Source organism: Talpa occidentalis, unplaced genomic scaffold (assembly GCF_014898055.3).
Source record: "Talpa occidentalis isolate TD23 unplaced genomic scaffold, MPIMG_talOcc4v2.1 talOcc4.9, whole genome shotgun sequence".
NCBI lineage: Eukaryota > Metazoa > Chordata > Mammalia > Eulipotyphla > Talpidae > Talpa > Talpa occidentalis.
In genome coordinates this window covers 62,051,376-62,067,972 of record NW_023605305.1, presented here as the reverse complement: position 1 = coordinate 62,067,972, position 16,597 = coordinate 62,051,376, and the positions used below count along the sequence as shown (strand labels likewise).

Below are 16,597 nucleotides of genomic sequence, written 5' to 3'. Positions count from 1 at the left end.
TTGTAGGGCATGTCCAGATAAAGCTGAGAAACTAATCGTGTTTACCTAACCAAATCACGTTTAAATTGTTCTAGTTCCTTGTGACAGGTTTCTATTTTAGAGATGGGGTCACTGAATCCTTATGACTGAAAGGTCTTGGTAAGAATGTGGAACTCTGTAAATCTTCAAGGGGAGTCTTAAAGTAGATTGAAAAGAATATTTTCCTTGCTCTTACTTGAAGTTTACCCCTATCGTAATTTTAGGAAGATTTGAGTCTATCCAATATTTTCAGTAGCAGTTGCCTTTGCCTGTCATTTTTATATGTGTTTACATGACACAGAGAGCTTGCTGTTCTTTGTGCATAAAAGAGATTCTATGAACACAATAAGACATTGATTGCTTTATATTTCCTGTTGGTTTCAAAACACTTTCAAGCCAGTTGAATTGTTTGAAACTCCCTTATATTCAGGTAACTGAGGTTCAGAAAGGTGATCAGACTGATCAAGTGGGATTGGTCCACAGGCAGTGCTTTTCTTTTGGGGGGAGGGGTATGGACACTTTGGGGGGTTAACGGTTGTGGATTTTTTTAAAAGATTTATTTATGCATTTAAGAACTGGGGTACAGGGCCTCCCTGGTGGCGCAGCAGTTGAGCGCTGGGTTGCAAAGCTGCCCACAGCCTCTGCAGCACAGGTTCAATCCCCGGCCACTGGGCGAGGGTCCCACATGGCGCACAGACCTCTCCTGCTGCCTGCTGCTCCCCTCAGCAGTGTATATCGTCAGTCTGCCTGTTCTGTTCCCCACTCTGGCTCTGGTGAATTCTCTCGCCCCCCCGCGCTTCTGACTGTAGCCAGTGCTTGTATAAATAAATAAATAAATAAATCTTTAAAAAAAAAATACTAGGGTACAGGCCAGAGGTCCAGTGGGTGAGAGGATTCACCAGAGACAGAGTGGGTAACAAGAATACGCAGATTAACTGAAATACACTGCTGAAGGGAACAGCGGGTGAGACAGGAGAGGTCTGCTTCGCCATGTAGGCAGCTCCCTGGACTGTAGGGTATCAAATTCCTGCTGCAATAGCTGCGGATAGCTTCATAGTGCTGCGACTTAACCCCTTTGCACCACCAGGGAGGCTTTTTTGTGGGTTTTAAAAATTTATTATGTTTTAAGTTAATGGGAGATGTTAATGATTATGGTCACTCGTGGTTTTTCATGAAAGGAAATCATATAAACAAAAGTAAAAAAAAAGGAATTAATCAATAAATGTTTTATTTTACAACTCTAAAAATTACTTAAAGAAGTGAAAAAATCTACTGTCTCTAATTGCATTGTTAGAAATTAATAAGTTTATTAAGTTTCATTTATCTTCTTATTTTTTACTTTAGTAATATACCATGGACCTCTTTTCTATTTCTTCTTTCCTCGCTCAACTTTTCAAAGATACATTTTTACACATCATTTGTTACATGTGTAACATTTTATTGTATACCATAACAGGTTAAGGTATAATTTACGTACTGTAAAATCTCTTCATTTTAAATGTATATGTCAGTGATTTTATTAAATTTATACAAGTCTGCAGTCATCACCATAATACAATTTTAGAGCATTTAAAAAACTGCCTTTTTTAGTCAGTTCCCAGCCCAAGTCTTGGTTAACTATTTAACTGCTTTCTGTGTTATAGATAATCTCTAACTGGAATCTTATAACTTGCTTTCTTTTGTGTCTGGCTTCTTCCACTTAATATCTTTTAGGTTCATCCACGTTTTACATATCAGTAGTTTGTGCCTCTTCTTGCCACATACTATTCCATTGTGTGGATATACCACACTTTGTGTAACCATTTTGTTAAACCCAGATTGTCATTTGATTTGTTTTCATTTTGGAGGTATTATGAGCAATGCTGCTATGAATGTTCACATACAAGCCTTTGTGTGAACTTATGTTTTCATGTTGTAAGGCAGACAGACACCTAGAGTGATATTGCTGGGGGTGTGGTTAGTTATTAAAAAAAAAAATCCCAGATTTTTTTCTGTCCCCCAAAAAGGCTGTACTTTATATTTACATCAATAACATATGAGAGTTCAACTCTTTAGCCACAATTTTCTAACAGTATTCTTGTCCTTTTTTGATTATAGTTGTTCTCATTATATGTAGAGTAGTATTTAATTGAGATACTAATTTATATTTCCTAAATGGATAATTGGTTATTTTTATGTCATCTTTTGTCATCTTTTATTCAGATCTTTTAACCATTTTATAATTGAGTTGTTCTCTTATTGAGTTATAAGAGCTTTGTGTATTTGATATGCAAGTGTTTTGTCAAATGTATAATTGCAAATATTTTCTTCTAATCTGTAGCTTATCTTTTTATTTTTTATGGTTTCTTTTGAAAAACAAAATTTTAAAATTTTGATGAGCTAAATTTATCAAAATTTTATCAATTCTGCTTTTTAATAAATCTTGGTTGAATCTATAGCCACAAAGATTTTTTCCTGTATTTCTTCTTCAAGATTTGTAGTTTTCTTTTGCTTTAGGTATGTGATATATTTTGAGTTAATTTTTGTGTATGGTGTGAAGTAAAGTGTAAGTTTGTTTGTTTTTTTTTCCCATATAGGTATTAAGTTATTCCAGCACAATTGACAGACTGTCATTTCCTGAATTGTTTTGGCATCTTTTTTTTTTTAAGATTTATTTTATTTATATAAGAACCAGGATCAGACCAGATGTGCGGGAGTGTGAGAGGACTCACCAGAGACAGGGCAGGGAACAGAACAGGGAGAATGACTGAAATACACTGCCGAGGGGAACAGCAGGCTAGACAGGGGAGGTCTGCCGCACCATGTGGGTTTCTCCACCACCAGCTGGGATCGAACCCGCACTGCAGAGGCTATGGAGAGCTTCACAGCGCTGAGCTAAACTGCCTGCACCACCAGGGAGGCCCCCGTTTTGGCATCTTTATAAAGAACCAGTTGCCCTTAGGTCTTTGGGTTTACTTATTATCTTTCTAGCCTATTCCATTCATCTGTACTTTTATCCCTATGCCAGTGTGATATTGACTTAGTAATGGCCACTGGCTCCTAAGTTTTTGAATCACGTAGCATGAGTTCTTCACCTTTTTTTTTTTTTTTCTTTGCGAAAGTATTTAGAATCGTGTATATCCTTTTCATTCTCAATATATGTTAGGAGCAGCTTGTCAATTTCTAAAAAAATACTTGGGATTTTAATAGCATTTGTAAAGAATATGAGATTAATTGAGGAGCTTGCTATCTTAATCATGTCCAACCTTATGGCACAATTCTCCAATTTATAGGTTTCTTCTTGTAGCAATACTTTATAGTTTCAGGTATAGGTCATGACCTTCTTTTGACAAATTCATTCCTGAGTGTATTTGTTTTGGAATGGAATTGTTTTCTTAATTTCAATTTAGTTAATACACTACTCTTTTGGTAGGAATTTTTGCATATGTGAGCATATCTGGCTAACAAAGAAGACACTAACCTCTTTTTAAATCTTAATTCTTTTATATTTTTCTTGTTTTACTGCATTGACTGGAACCTATAGTACAAGGGTGAAGAGAAGTAGTGAAAGAGAACATCTTTGTTCATGGCAGGGAGAAGTTGTTGGTTTTACCATGAAAAAACTCTTTGTAGATGCTCTTTATCATTTTGTGTAAAGTCCCTTCTTTCCTGGTGTGTGTGTGGTGGTGTCTTTTATTGCATCTGTTGAGATCATTTGGTATTTGTGCTTTATTATGTTAATATGTGTTATACATTAGTTGATTTATGGATATTTAATTACCTTTGCATTCTTGGGATAATCACATGTGATCACGGTATATAATGCATGTCTTAAATGTGTCAAGATTTTGTTAGTATTTTGGGAAGAATTTTGACTCCTCTGTTCATTGTAGATATTGATCTATAGTGTCCTTCCATCCTTCCTTTCCTTCTTTCTTTTTTGATATCGTTATTTGGCTTTTGGTATCAGCATAGTACTGGCCGGGTAAATTTTGTTGAAAAACGTTCCCTCCTTCATTATATCCTTACAGAGTTTGTGTAGGAATGATACAGTTTGCTCTTTAAAGGCATAATACTTGGGCCTCCCTTGCAGCGCAAAGGGTTAAGCACAGCACTGTGAAGCTATCTGCAGCCTCTGCAGCATGAGTTCAATCCCCATCCAGGGACATGGAGCAGCAGACCTCTCCTGTCTCGCCCTTTGCTCCCTTCAGTAGTGTATTTCAGTCAGTCTGCCTGTTCTGCTCCCCACTCTGTCTCTGGTGAATCCTCTCACCCCCCACACCTCTGGCCTGTACTTCAGTTCTTGTATGCCTAAATAAATAAATCTTTAAAAATAAATAAATAAATAAATGCTTAATGCTTTTATTTTGCTAAGAGAGTTTACTGACTTCATCATACCACCAAATCCAGAAATTGCTTTTTTCTCTTTCTTTTTAGTGGCTGTCAAATACTCATTTTATATACATATCAGATGTAAATTTTTAAATAATAATAAAAAACTTTACAATTTTTTTTTTTAGAATTTTTTTTTTTTATAGAGGCATGTTATTATTATTTATTTGTTTGTTTGTTTGTTAGTTTATACATGCACTGGGTACAGCCAGAAGCGCGGGAAGGTGAGAGAATTCACCAGAGCCAGAGCGGGGAGCAGAGCAGGCAGAAGGACCGAAGTACACTGCTGAGGGGAGCAGCGGGCGCCAGGGGAGGTCTGCACGCCATGCGGGACCCTCCTCCGGTGGCCGGGGAGCAGCCGGGGATCGAACCGACACCGCAGAGGCCGCGGGCAGCTTTGCAACCCAGCGCTCAACCGCTGCGCCACCGGGGAGGCCCAAAAACTTTACAATTTTTAAGTGTTGTTAAGCAGTATTACAGTTCACCTCATCTTCATGTAAACTTACATAGCCTTTGATTTGCTACAAGGGATTCCTAAAAGTGGGGTTGGTGGGTCAAAGGTTTTACAAGCTTTTTAATTTTTTTTTAAGATTTATTTATTTATTTATACAAGCACTGGGTACAGTCAGAAGCACAGAAGGGTGAGAGAATTCACCAGAGCCAGAGTGGGGAACAGATCAGGCAGACTGACGAAGTACACTGCTGAAGGGAGCAGCGGGCAGCAGGAGAGGTCTGCGTGCCATATGGGACCCTCGCCCTGCGGCTGGGGATCGAACCGGTGCTGCAGAGGCTGAGGGTAGCTTCGCAACCCAGCACTCAACCGCTATGCCACGGGGAGGCCCTACATGCTTTTAATTTTAATAAATACTATAAAATTATTCTCTAAAATTTGTAATTAATTATTATACTCTTAGAATAGCGTTCAAGAAGGTCCACTTTTCCATATCTCACCACTACTTTATACTATTAATCTTTACATTTTTGCCAATACAAGGAAGAACGTTGGTGATTTCAATTTATTTAATGTAGTAGAGTTGAGGAACTTTTCATATGCTCATTGACTATTTTTATTTTATGATGTGACTTGTCATGTCCTTTGCTTAATTTTCAATTTGATAGGTTGTCTTTTACTAATTTATAGGATCTTTTGATATTTTAGTGACATTGAACTTTTATCTGTTTTTTTATTGCAAGGATTATTTTTTTTTTCTGTCATTCATTTCTTTCTAGTTATAACTTGTTTTCAAGCTTTTAAAATCCTGGCATTATAATTTATGTTTTTGTCTGTTTTTGAAACAGAAAATTGTACAAGGGATCGATTTAAATCAAGTTCGAGGTCTTGGGTTTGATGCCACATGTTCTCTGGTGGTTTTGGATAAACAGTTTCGTCCTTTACCAGTAAACCATGAAGGTAGGACCATTGTTTTTTCTTTCCATTGTGGTGGGAGACTGGTTGGAGCAGACTTGACTTGTCAATACAAAGGGCCCCGGTGGAATGTGAGGTTGGATGTCTCTTACCACTTACACTTGTGTTTAGAGATCGGGTGTGGAAGCCAACAATCATGTCCCAGAGGCTAAAAGCTTGGAGAATAATTGGTATGAGTAGGGTGACATCAGGGTCTGAGTTAGAGAGAGATTTGGCTTCATCAAACACGAGACTCATAGTAGAGGGCTTAATGAAAGAATGACATTGGGTGACTAGCTTGATATGGGTAGCCCTGAACGGACTAGTGGTCTGGGTGTTTTCTAAGAAGGGAGTTTCAGTGTCTGCAGTTGATTTCCATATGCAGCTCCGATATCACATTCATGTAACTGAGTGATCTTAGTCTCCTGAAAGGAAATAAAACAAGGCAGACAAGACTATGTATCACACAGAAACTGGAAACAGATGATTTCTATTTTCAGTAGCCAGAACAAAGGACATTCCCGTGCCTACTGTGTCTAGTAGATACAGTAATAACCTGTTTCAAATGTAAAGTGCCACCCAGGTCCACCTTCAGAAATTTTTCACAATGTGCAAGGATATGATCCTTTTGAGGAATTTTAGCTGGTAGTGTTAGCCTTGCAGTTGCAAACCCAATAGTCTGTACTTACTCATATAGGTACTGTAAATAAGTAATGTGGGTCAGGTTTGAAGAAATCAAAGCATATATGTAGAGATAAACTTCAACTAATATTTAACCTTTTAATGAATGGAAGACATTTGGGAGTGTGGAAACTGTAGTACACTGGAAATCAGTGCACCATCTAAGGAATGCAGCTCTAGGCATCATCAGTTATTTGTTGCCAAGCTAGCCACTACATACATGTTTGGGCTAAATTGTGTGGGAGAACCTTTAGTGGTAGATATTGCTGTTGTAGTGCCTTTCTTAACTGGTGTGTGAATGGGACACCCTGGAATTGAAGTCAAGCGGATTGTAGATCTCAGTTCTGTTACTACCGAACTGTGACACACAGAGTGAGTACCTTAACCTCTGCATATTTTACTTTTATCTTCTGAAACAAGTGAAACTAGAAGCAGTAGCTTTGCTGTGAGAATTGAGTGAGAGCCTAGCACCAGTGAATACTCAGAAAAGTTTCTTCCATCTGATTGTAAATTCTTCAAGTAGACAGAATGTGTCCCACTCCCTCCTCTAGGCTTAATGCATGGAAAAGTGATATTTATGAATTACGTGTGCTGAGAAGATAGGCAGAAGGATGAATGTTTAGACCATAGTGGTAATTATGACCATCTTCTAACACACACACACACACACACACACACACACACGCACTCTTTCTCTCTCTCTCTCTCTCTCTCTCCCTCCCCCCCTCTCTCCCCACTGCTTGCTACATTTTTTAGCATCTACTATGTGCTAAGGCCTGTTTATTAAGTGTGGAGACTTCAAAACTGCATATGAATGGTCCTTATTCTTAGTGACCATTCCGACTCATTTGGCATTGTTCTGGCCCAGGAGGGCAGGGCTGCACAGTCTGGACCAGGGCAGAGACCAGGGGAGGGGGGGCTGAACCAGTGGCCTCAGCTCAGCACAGCAACCAGCACTCTCTCATGGATTGGGCTAGCCTTGTTGGCCACACTGGGAGGCTGTCAGCTTTCCCTTTATTGGCTTTCAGTAGAGGTCGGGTAGTCATCTGTCAGGGATGCTATAGGAGGAGTTCTCAATTTGGGTGGGACTTTAGCTGTTAAGAGCCATAAATTCCAACAACACTGTATCTCCTAATCTGTTAAAATACATTACTGTACAATCTGTATATTAGCATTAACTATGGGTAAGACTTCTTCATTAGTCTTACCCCAAAGATTTGTATTAAGTTAGTTTGGGAAGAGGCACCAGCTTTTAAAAAAAGTTTCCTCAGAAATTTTAGTGTGTGGAGAATTGCTGGATACAGATAAATGGACAGTTGAATTCTCAGGAATAAGAACACTTGCAGAAGAGAGTTGCTTGCTAAATCTGCTAAGATATCCACCTTCTTTGGATGCCATCATTTTTCTCATTGTAGATAGAATTGCCTCCTGTTAACAGGTCTTCTATTCAGAGGGAAGCTAGGTTATGACCCTAATTAAAAGTGTTGAAATATATTTACTTCACCTAGAAGGTTAAAATGTGCCTGTTCATCAGATGCACCTAACCACAGGTGCCCCTTACCAGTTTCCTACCTTTCAACAGATTATATTAAGCTTGGGTTTGATCTTAAATGAATTAGCCTATGCTAGAAACTGAAAATAGAATTTTAAAGGTGGTTTAAAGGTTCTTTACAGACCTCTTTGATCTACATGGCAGAAACCAGTCTTGATTGGTGGGTGAAAGTGATAGTAAGGAGCAGGATGCAGAGTCATGGACTTAGCCATTGCCATTGAAACCATAGCTACGCACCTGGAAAACTGGTACCGTCTTTAGATATTAACCAAAAAAAAAAAAAAAAAAAAGAAAAGTAAACAAAAAGCTCAAGTAAGTGAAGTCCACATTAGGGGCAATAGTTGAAACATTACTCATTGCCTATGTTAGCAGTCCCAGTGTTGGCCTTTTCTTATTTGTTCTTCTTCCTTTGAAGATCAGAGCAGCTGAGACTGGACAGTGCTGCCCTTGCTGCCTGCCTCCTGCCTCTGCAGTCCACCAGACTTGTAACTGCAGGGGCATTGCAGCCATGGGAGCTCTCCGAGGGAGAGGAACCAGGCTGATGATAATTCATGGCTCAGGGAGTAGAAACCTCATATTTGGATGTTTTTGTTAGTTCATGTAAAGTATGTCTGGAACACCTCCTGTGAGGTGTTCAAAATATTAATTAAATGAATACAAAGATGAATAGTCTGCCCTTAGGTAAATTGATTTTGTAACTCAAATTCTGCTTGACCAAATTGCCTCTGATTCTCTTAAAATATGACATCCTCGTGGCTCTGCTCTGTTTAGCATGCTGTCTGTTGTGTGAGACCTCCTTCCCTGGTCTCCTTTCACCTGACTCACCAATGGCCAATCATTGTCAGAACTAATTTAAAACTTCCCTGCCTCTTGGAAACTGTCTGGCCAGCCCCAGGCTCAGCTAACTCGCCACTTCTCTGTGTTCTTCCTCCTTTCTGCCCAGTACTTCTGTCTGGCAGCCAACGCACCATATAAACTGTTTTTTGGTTTTTTTTTTCCTGTTCAACCACATGCCCTGGAAGGGCAGGGACTGTGGCACATTCTTCTTTTATCCAAGCACTGTGCCTGGAATGTGGTAGGTGCTCAATAAAAGACTAAATAAACTTTCAGTAGAGTTATTTATTTGTGATTTTCTGTAAGGACTGAAAAAAGATTAGATGTTGATTTTTGTCTAAAAGGGAAATTATTAACATTCATAATAAAAATAATCATCATTTTTGCACAATCCTTTCTGTGTCCTTCTGATAGCATTTTGAATCTCTTCATAAAGAGACAGTAATAACTATCTTTGCGGTTGAAAGTTTACTAACAGGTCTTGAAGCCTCTGCACATACATCCTATATAGAATTTAAGAAGCGATACTGATATTGTCCTTCTCAACACCTATATACCCATGCACATGTGCATGTGTTTGTGCGTGCATGCAACACACCCACATTCTGGTTTGGTGATGGTTCTGGAATGAGAACTGGACAGCAGTATGTTTAAAACTATTCAGATGATTCTAATGCACAACTGGGGGCTGAGAACCAGAGCTTTAAGCTCCACTGTTATACAGTGGAATCACTCAGCTGTTAAAAAAACAAACTCAGATGGGTCTGTGGAAGGTCTTAATATATTTTCTCTCATTTTCAAAGAATTACTGTTGTTTGAGAAACTTTCATGGGACCTGAAGTCTCTCCAAATTCACAATGGCCTAATATAGGTATTTTCTTAGATTGTCTTTTTTTTTTTTTCCTTTAAATTAAAAAAAAAAATCCTCTTAAAAAACCTGGAAAAGAAAACTCCTATGTACCCACTACAAAGGAAAGACAGAGGAAAGTTTTCCATATTTGACTCAAGCCTTTATTTTGTTACAGAGAAAACAGTATTTGACATTCAGTCCATGCTGTCCCTGGCTTTCCCTCTGCCTGGCAGGTGACCTTTGCTCTCTCACTTTGTGTACCTGCAAAGACAACAATATCTATGGTGTTTACAAATATCCCAGCTGCTTTCACCATTCGTGTGGATGTGTGTCACTCTAGTTAGTTCATTTTCCTGATGTATTTATTCCCTGCATAGATCTGTTTTCAAAGCACACTTGGTGCTTTTCTCAGCTGTGAGATAGGCTTGTCTTCAGCCTCAGAGTAGTTTGCCATTGGCAATGACCTACATCATTAAAGGAGATAATGTGTATAAAATGTTGGGCACAGGACTTGGGGCATAGACATATACATACACATATACATAAACACACAAGGGTTATAAACATCTACAAAATTACAGAGTTTCTGCTATTATTTTGCCATAAAATAATGTATTTAAGTGGATTCATTGCTGCTTTGTGTTTTGCCAGCTAACGAAGCACAGGACTCTATAAAGAATTCTCACTTGCCCACTGGTACTTGATGAATTAACAGAGGCTGTTATGTGGGCTGTAGGATGATAGAAGTTGGATGTGAGAGAGCAGTGCCAACACTTCTTTCCAGCTGGTTTCAAATCCCATTACTATGTTTTATGCCTCCTGGGGCTTTACTGTGATAGGTATTTGTTGTATCTTTTCTGTACATTATCTCTCATTTAGTAAATGAAAGTTCTCAGTAATTCTTATACAATATTAACTATTGCTGTCCTCACTTCATAGAGGAGGATTCTGAGACTTAGACAGATTTATTAATTTTTTCAGTATATCTCTGCCTATAACTGTCAGTATCCCCCTTAATCTGCTGGATTCCAAAACTTGTGTGCTTCTGTCTCTACCAAACCAGCCAACTGAATGAGGGAGAAAACTAAACTGATTTTAATTAAAGCAACTAGAAGTGGGACTATAAGCAAATGAAACCCAATGTGTAGATAGATTTGATGTTTCATATGTATTATACTGACAAAATATGTGCTCATATTTAGAGAAGACAGATCTTAAAAAGTCAAAGTATTATTATAGGCTTATTTTCTAGGCTCTTTTCCTGAATACATTGCCAGAATATTTTTCTAGACCATAAGGGGTAGGTAAAGAGAGAAGAAGTTGAGAGAGAATGAGTACTAACTAATTGGTAGGAAGTGTCAGCTGGGGTTAGTGTACACATTTAACCCTGGGGCTGTAGTCAAGAAACCCATCTCTTGAAGGAAAGTCCAGGGTCTGGGTAGAGTGTACTCTTCAGCCTTGGTGGCCCTTTTGCTTGCTCATAGTTCTATGAATGACAGAATTCTTTTTTTTTTTTTTTTTAAAGAAGCAGTTTTCCAACTTTTATTTATTTTTTTAAAGATTTATTTATTTATGCATACAAGAGCTGGAGTACAGGCCAGAAAAGCAGGGGGTGAGAGGGTTCACCAGAGACAGAGTGGGGAACAGAACAGGCAGACTAGTGCTCGCTTCGGCAGCACATATACTAAAATTGGAACGATACAGAGAAGATTAGCATGGCCCCTGAGCAAGAATGACATGCAAATTTGTGAAGCATTCCATGTTTTTAAAAGATAAACAATGGCAATACAGACACCAATATATCAATATTAACTCTAAATGTAAACGAACTAAACTCTTCAATAAAAAGACACAGAGTCGCAGGCTGGATTAAGAAACAACACCCAACCTTTTGCTGTCTCCAGGAAACACATTTAACTACAGAACAGGCAGACTGACTGAAATATATTGCTGCGGGGAGCAGTGGGTGAGACAGGAGAGGTCTGCTTCACCATGTGGGTTTCTCTCTGGCCGGCCAGGGATCGAACTCAAAATTGTGCTTCAGAGGCTGCAGATTGCTTCATAATGTGGTCCTTAACCCCTGGCGCAACCAGAGAGGCTCCATGAATGACAGAATTTGTGCAGCTCTTTGTTCTTAGAAATCCATAATTGCTGTAAAGGCAAGTAGGCACAGTGTGTTCATCTATGTGTTTCTGCTGCTAGGAGATTCCCGTCGAAACATCATCATGTGGCTGGACCACCGAGCTGTCAGCCAAGTGCAAAGGATCAATGAAACCAAGCACTGCGTCCTGCAGTACGTCGGAGGGGTGATGTCTGTGGAGATGCAGGCCCCGAAGCTTCTGTGGCTGAAAGAGGTGAGTGAGTGGGTTGAGAGGATAATAATAGTAGAGGATTCCATTTATTGTGGCTCTGTCTATACCAACACCCTGCTAAAGTCTGTTATATTTGATTTTCCCCAGCACTTCTTTGAGGAAGGTTGATTCCATTTTATTGATTAGGTTGCAGTTAAATTATTCCCATTTTTATATGCTTAAATCATGCAAGGCTGTGATAGCTTTTGACATAGGTTATCTCTTTCAATTCTGACAGCAGCCCTATCAAGTAGGGTTTGTGTGTGTGTTTTGTAGACAAGAAAAGTAAAGCTAATAAAGATAAACTCATCCCCAGTGCTACAATAAGGATGTGACAGAGCCAGGATTTGAACCTAAGATTGGTTGACTCAGAAATCGATTCTGTTAATATCCAGTACTCTTTTGAAGTTCAGAGAGATTTATTACCATTGCAATAGAAAGAGACAGAGCTGGGATTGAAGTCCAGATCTCATGATAAGAACCTTCTTTCTCTATACACTTTTATCCCCAGTGATTAATCTCTGGCCTTGTTGGCATTATAGGTTATTCCTTTGTCATCTTACCTGAACTTAAGTTTCCTTGTCCTGAACTGATATGGTGATCTCTGTCCAAGCACTGGCAGGTGGTTCCTATTTCCAGATGTTATGAAGTGTGGAGAATGGTGATGTCAGCTTAATGGTTCCCATTAGAGATGGATGTGTTGGAAAGTTCAAGTCCTCTGGGATCCTCAGGGACTTAAAAACCCCTTGGTGGTCTGGGGAGGAGAGAATCCATCTAATGAGTAAGCCCACTGGCTCTGAGTTTCATATGGGCTGAGTTTTCAATTACTCAAAATGTATACGGGGATGGGTGAGCTTAGGGGGGTGCTGAGAAGTTGTCCCAGAATTGCTACCTTGGGGCAGAAGGGAGATAAGCAAAAAGGGCATCAGTAGTCAGAGCAGGCTTGGCTCCCTCTGTATTGTACTGTTTTCTAAGTTTTAATTTTCAGAGAGGCTTTTATGGTGGCTAAGAGTTTGAAAACAGTCCTAGAAGCGGCAGGGGTTGGGGGGCAGGGGTTAGTTTTCTAATTCTCTATTAACAATGCATTGTGTGACTTGGGGCAAAAAGTTTCTCATTCCAACCCTTGCTTTTCCAGGCCTTTCTCTCCATCTATATAAAGTGAAGGAATTGGACTGAATCAGTTTGAAAACCTGATCCAAATAAATGCTGACATACAAGTTGGAATGTAGAAATGCCCTGCACAGTCCCCATACTCTGTGTGTTACATGGGCTTTCATTGATTTAATCCTCGTAAGCTCTCCTGGTAGAGAGCATGAGAGACAGACTGAGAGAGAGAAGGTAGATGACTTTTCCCAGACAGTTGGGAGAGCCAGAATTAAACCCAGGTCTACTAGACTCCAAATCCCTGCCTATCCCATCACGTCATGCAGAACTATAATCCCTCTGTTAAAGCTTGCCAAATTAAGGGGCCTCCCCTGGTGGCACAGCGGTTGAGCACTGGGCTGCGAGGCTTCCCGCAGCCTCTGCAGTGCTGGTTCGTTCCCCAGCCGCCAGCAAGGGTCCCACAAAAAAAAAAAAAAAAAAGCTCGCCAAAGTAAGGAAGGAGCAGGAACGAAGAGGGTGGTCTTTGAGTGAGCCTATACATGGTGCACAGAACAGATGTTTGCATAGATCACCCTTCGTGGCCATAGGTAAGGAAGAGTGGTACTGAATTAAGTGAGGAGGTGGCAGGTGGTCTTTGGTGCATGATCAGGGCCTTGTTGGGCTCTTGCTTTGTGGCCAGCTCAGTGCTATATATCCCAGAAGATATAAATAGACATCCACTATGTATGTATATAGATCTCAGAGTAGTTAACTATTGTGCTCTGGAGATCAAACTGCACTAATAAAACCCACAGAAAATAATTAAGTTCTAGATTGCATGGTGGTGATTATGATCTTCTAAGGTCATCTATTCATTCATCCATCCATCGATCTAATCAATTTCACATCAGAACTTTCTGAGTAAGGCTCTAAAACATTGCCTCACTATATATTTAGCTATTTGGAGATTGAGCCTAAACTCTTTTTTTAATTTAAACTGCATAGGGATTCTTACTGAGAATCCCTTACTGAGAATCCCTTTCAGATTACTTTGAATTTGATCACAAATTCAAAAATCAAAGATACTTCTAAAATCAGTTTCAGCATCTTCTTCTTAAAGCCTGACCAAGATGGCTTATAGCACTTTTCAAACTTTAATGTGTAAATGAATCATCTGGAGCTTGTTAATCTGCAGACCGGATTTATTGAGCTGTTGGAAAAGTTATGACGTATTCTTTCAAGTGAAAATGCATCATGACTTTTCTGACAACCCGATGGTAACCCTGGAATAGGGACCGAAATACTGCATTTCTAGTATCTCCCAGGTGATGCTGGTGTTGAAGTCTGTTAGCCTACTATAAGACCACTCTCGGTTCTAAATGCTCTGTGCTTGTGTCCTGAAAAATGTCATTTGTGGAGAGTCAGGAAATTCTACCACCTTCTTAATGGGTCTATGAGGGACAGACATCAGGACATTAGGTATGTTCTGTAGAGTGCTTCAAGAGCACAATTACAGTTAGAACTCAAGACTATGCTAAGTTCATTGGGCTGTCTTTTGTTTAATTTTTATTCATTTCTTAATAAACCAAATCTTTACTGAGCTCATGCTGTGAAGCAGCAGTGTGATGAACACTGAGGACGTGGTCGTAAAGAGGGCTCAGCCTTGACCTGTGTCCACTGAGGATAGTGAGGAGGGCTCCAAGGTGTGGGGTGGGTGGAGCAGCTAGACATGGAAACAGAGCCATCAGCAGATGTGCTAAGCGCCTGATACAGGCATTTGCAAAGTGCTTTCAATGAAAATAATTTACTTCTTGGAGGAGTTATTTGTGATATGAATAGATACTGGTCTTGCCTTAAAGAGAATACTGGAAGGTTATTCTAGAGACAGACTATGGTTCATTTATGGCAAGGTAAGTAGGTAGCAGATGAGCCTGGTGCTTCCCTGAGTACAGCAGGAAATGGAGCCCAGCAAGTAGCTCAGGCTCAGTTTGTTAAGGGCTTATTTGGTCATAGAACTTGGTTGATGGTTTTTAAGTGTGTGTGGGGGGGTGTCTTTGGCAGGAACAAAGAGATTGGTTTAGGGGTGAGAAAATGTGTCTCTATGTGAGAGTTAACTCCTTTTCATACTTCCCTGATCATGGCACTTTTGTTGGCTTGACTTTGCTCAGAGAGTACATTCCAGAATACATTATACAGCCCACAAGATGGTCTGTGATGCCATTCTTACCCTCTGCTTGCCCCTTACTGTGTGTCCCTCATCTTGCTCCCTCTCATCAACCTCAGGGATCCATTTGGCGTGCCTCACACACACCCAGTCCTTTGCCACCTCAGAGTGTTAGTGAGGGGTTGGCAAACTACAGCCCAGAGGCCCTGTCCCAGCTTCTGCTTATTGCTGGTTGGCTTAGGAGCTAGGCATTTTCAAATAGTACAAAAAGAAGCAAAAGTAGGAAAATATTTTGGAACTTGTGCAAATTAAATGAAATTAAAATTTTAGGCCACAAAGTTTCATTGGAACACAGATGCACTATTATGTTTATATATTGTCCAAGGCTACTTTTGCATTACAATGACAGCTGGATAGTTGAGACAGACTGTGTGGCCTAAAACTGCCTGCATTTGCTCTCTGGATCATTAAAGACAAAATTTACTGGTCTTGACGATGTTGTGATTCTGTGCCTCTGCCCCGAATTTTCTTCCCACGCTTCACCACTGATTCTAACTCATCATTTACATCTCAGGTTTATTTTCCTTAGAAAAGCCTTTCCTGACCTTCAAATAAATCAGAAGTCTCTTGTCATTGCACTCTTCGTTTGACTTCATTGTATCTTTTCTAAATTGTAATTGTAATGTCAGTTTATGTGATGATTCATATCACCCTGGCCTCTTCATCGATTGTAATCCACAGGAGGATGGCAGTCCCATCCATTTTCTTCATGACGTGTATCCCTGCCTCTAATCAAATGCCTGGCACACAGTAGGTACTGAGTAAATAATTAGGAATCATTTGAGAGAGTAAGGGACTGCTGCAACATTCTACGTGAGAAGCAATGAGACCTGCTTTAGGCTGTGTGGGTAGGAGAAGAGGTGGGTTCTGGAAGTCTGTAGGGGATAAAATCAGCAGGACATTGAGACTGATTGGCTAGGAGTAGTCGGTGTAGGGTAAGGTAAAAGGTATCAGACTTTTCTGCCCTCCCGCCATCAGGATAGATGATGGATCCTTGCGGTCCTGAATGCATGCCTGATGGCGGGCACCTGGAGTAGGGTGTGGGCAAAGGTAGATGGGATTCACCTGGGCTGAGACTGGGCTTTTAAGGGCGGCATCACGGGGATGCCAGCAGAAGCCAAAAGAGAAGCCAAGAAAGAAACAGCAGAAGCCGAGAGAGAAGCAAGAGAAGCAGAAGCTGAGAGAAGGCCAGAGAGCCCAGAGTGAAGACCTGCTGGGGGCTGGGAGG

General features: G+C 40.1%; 1 protein-coding gene and 1 non-coding gene across 4 annotated transcripts in view; both read left to right on the top strand.

The window, feature by feature from the left end:
* FGGY (FGGY carbohydrate kinase domain containing) overlaps positions 1-16,597 on the top strand; it is a 401,889-nt gene that overhangs the window by 20,447 nt on the left and 364,845 nt on the right. For all 3 annotated transcript variants that reach the window (XM_037498322.2, XM_054690943.1, XM_054690944.1), the window contains exons 3-4: positions 5,689-5,800; positions 11,914-12,065. In XM_037498322.2, the coding sequence (XP_037354219.1) occupies positions 5,689-5,800; positions 11,914-12,065 (264 nt within the window). The remainder of the gene's footprint in view (positions 1-5,688; positions 5,801-11,913; positions 12,066-16,597) is intronic.
* LOC119237408 (U6 spliceosomal RNA) lies at positions 11,372-11,478 on the top strand. Its single transcript, XR_005123333.1, has one exon. It is a non-coding gene; the product is annotated as a U6 spliceosomal RNA (small nuclear RNA).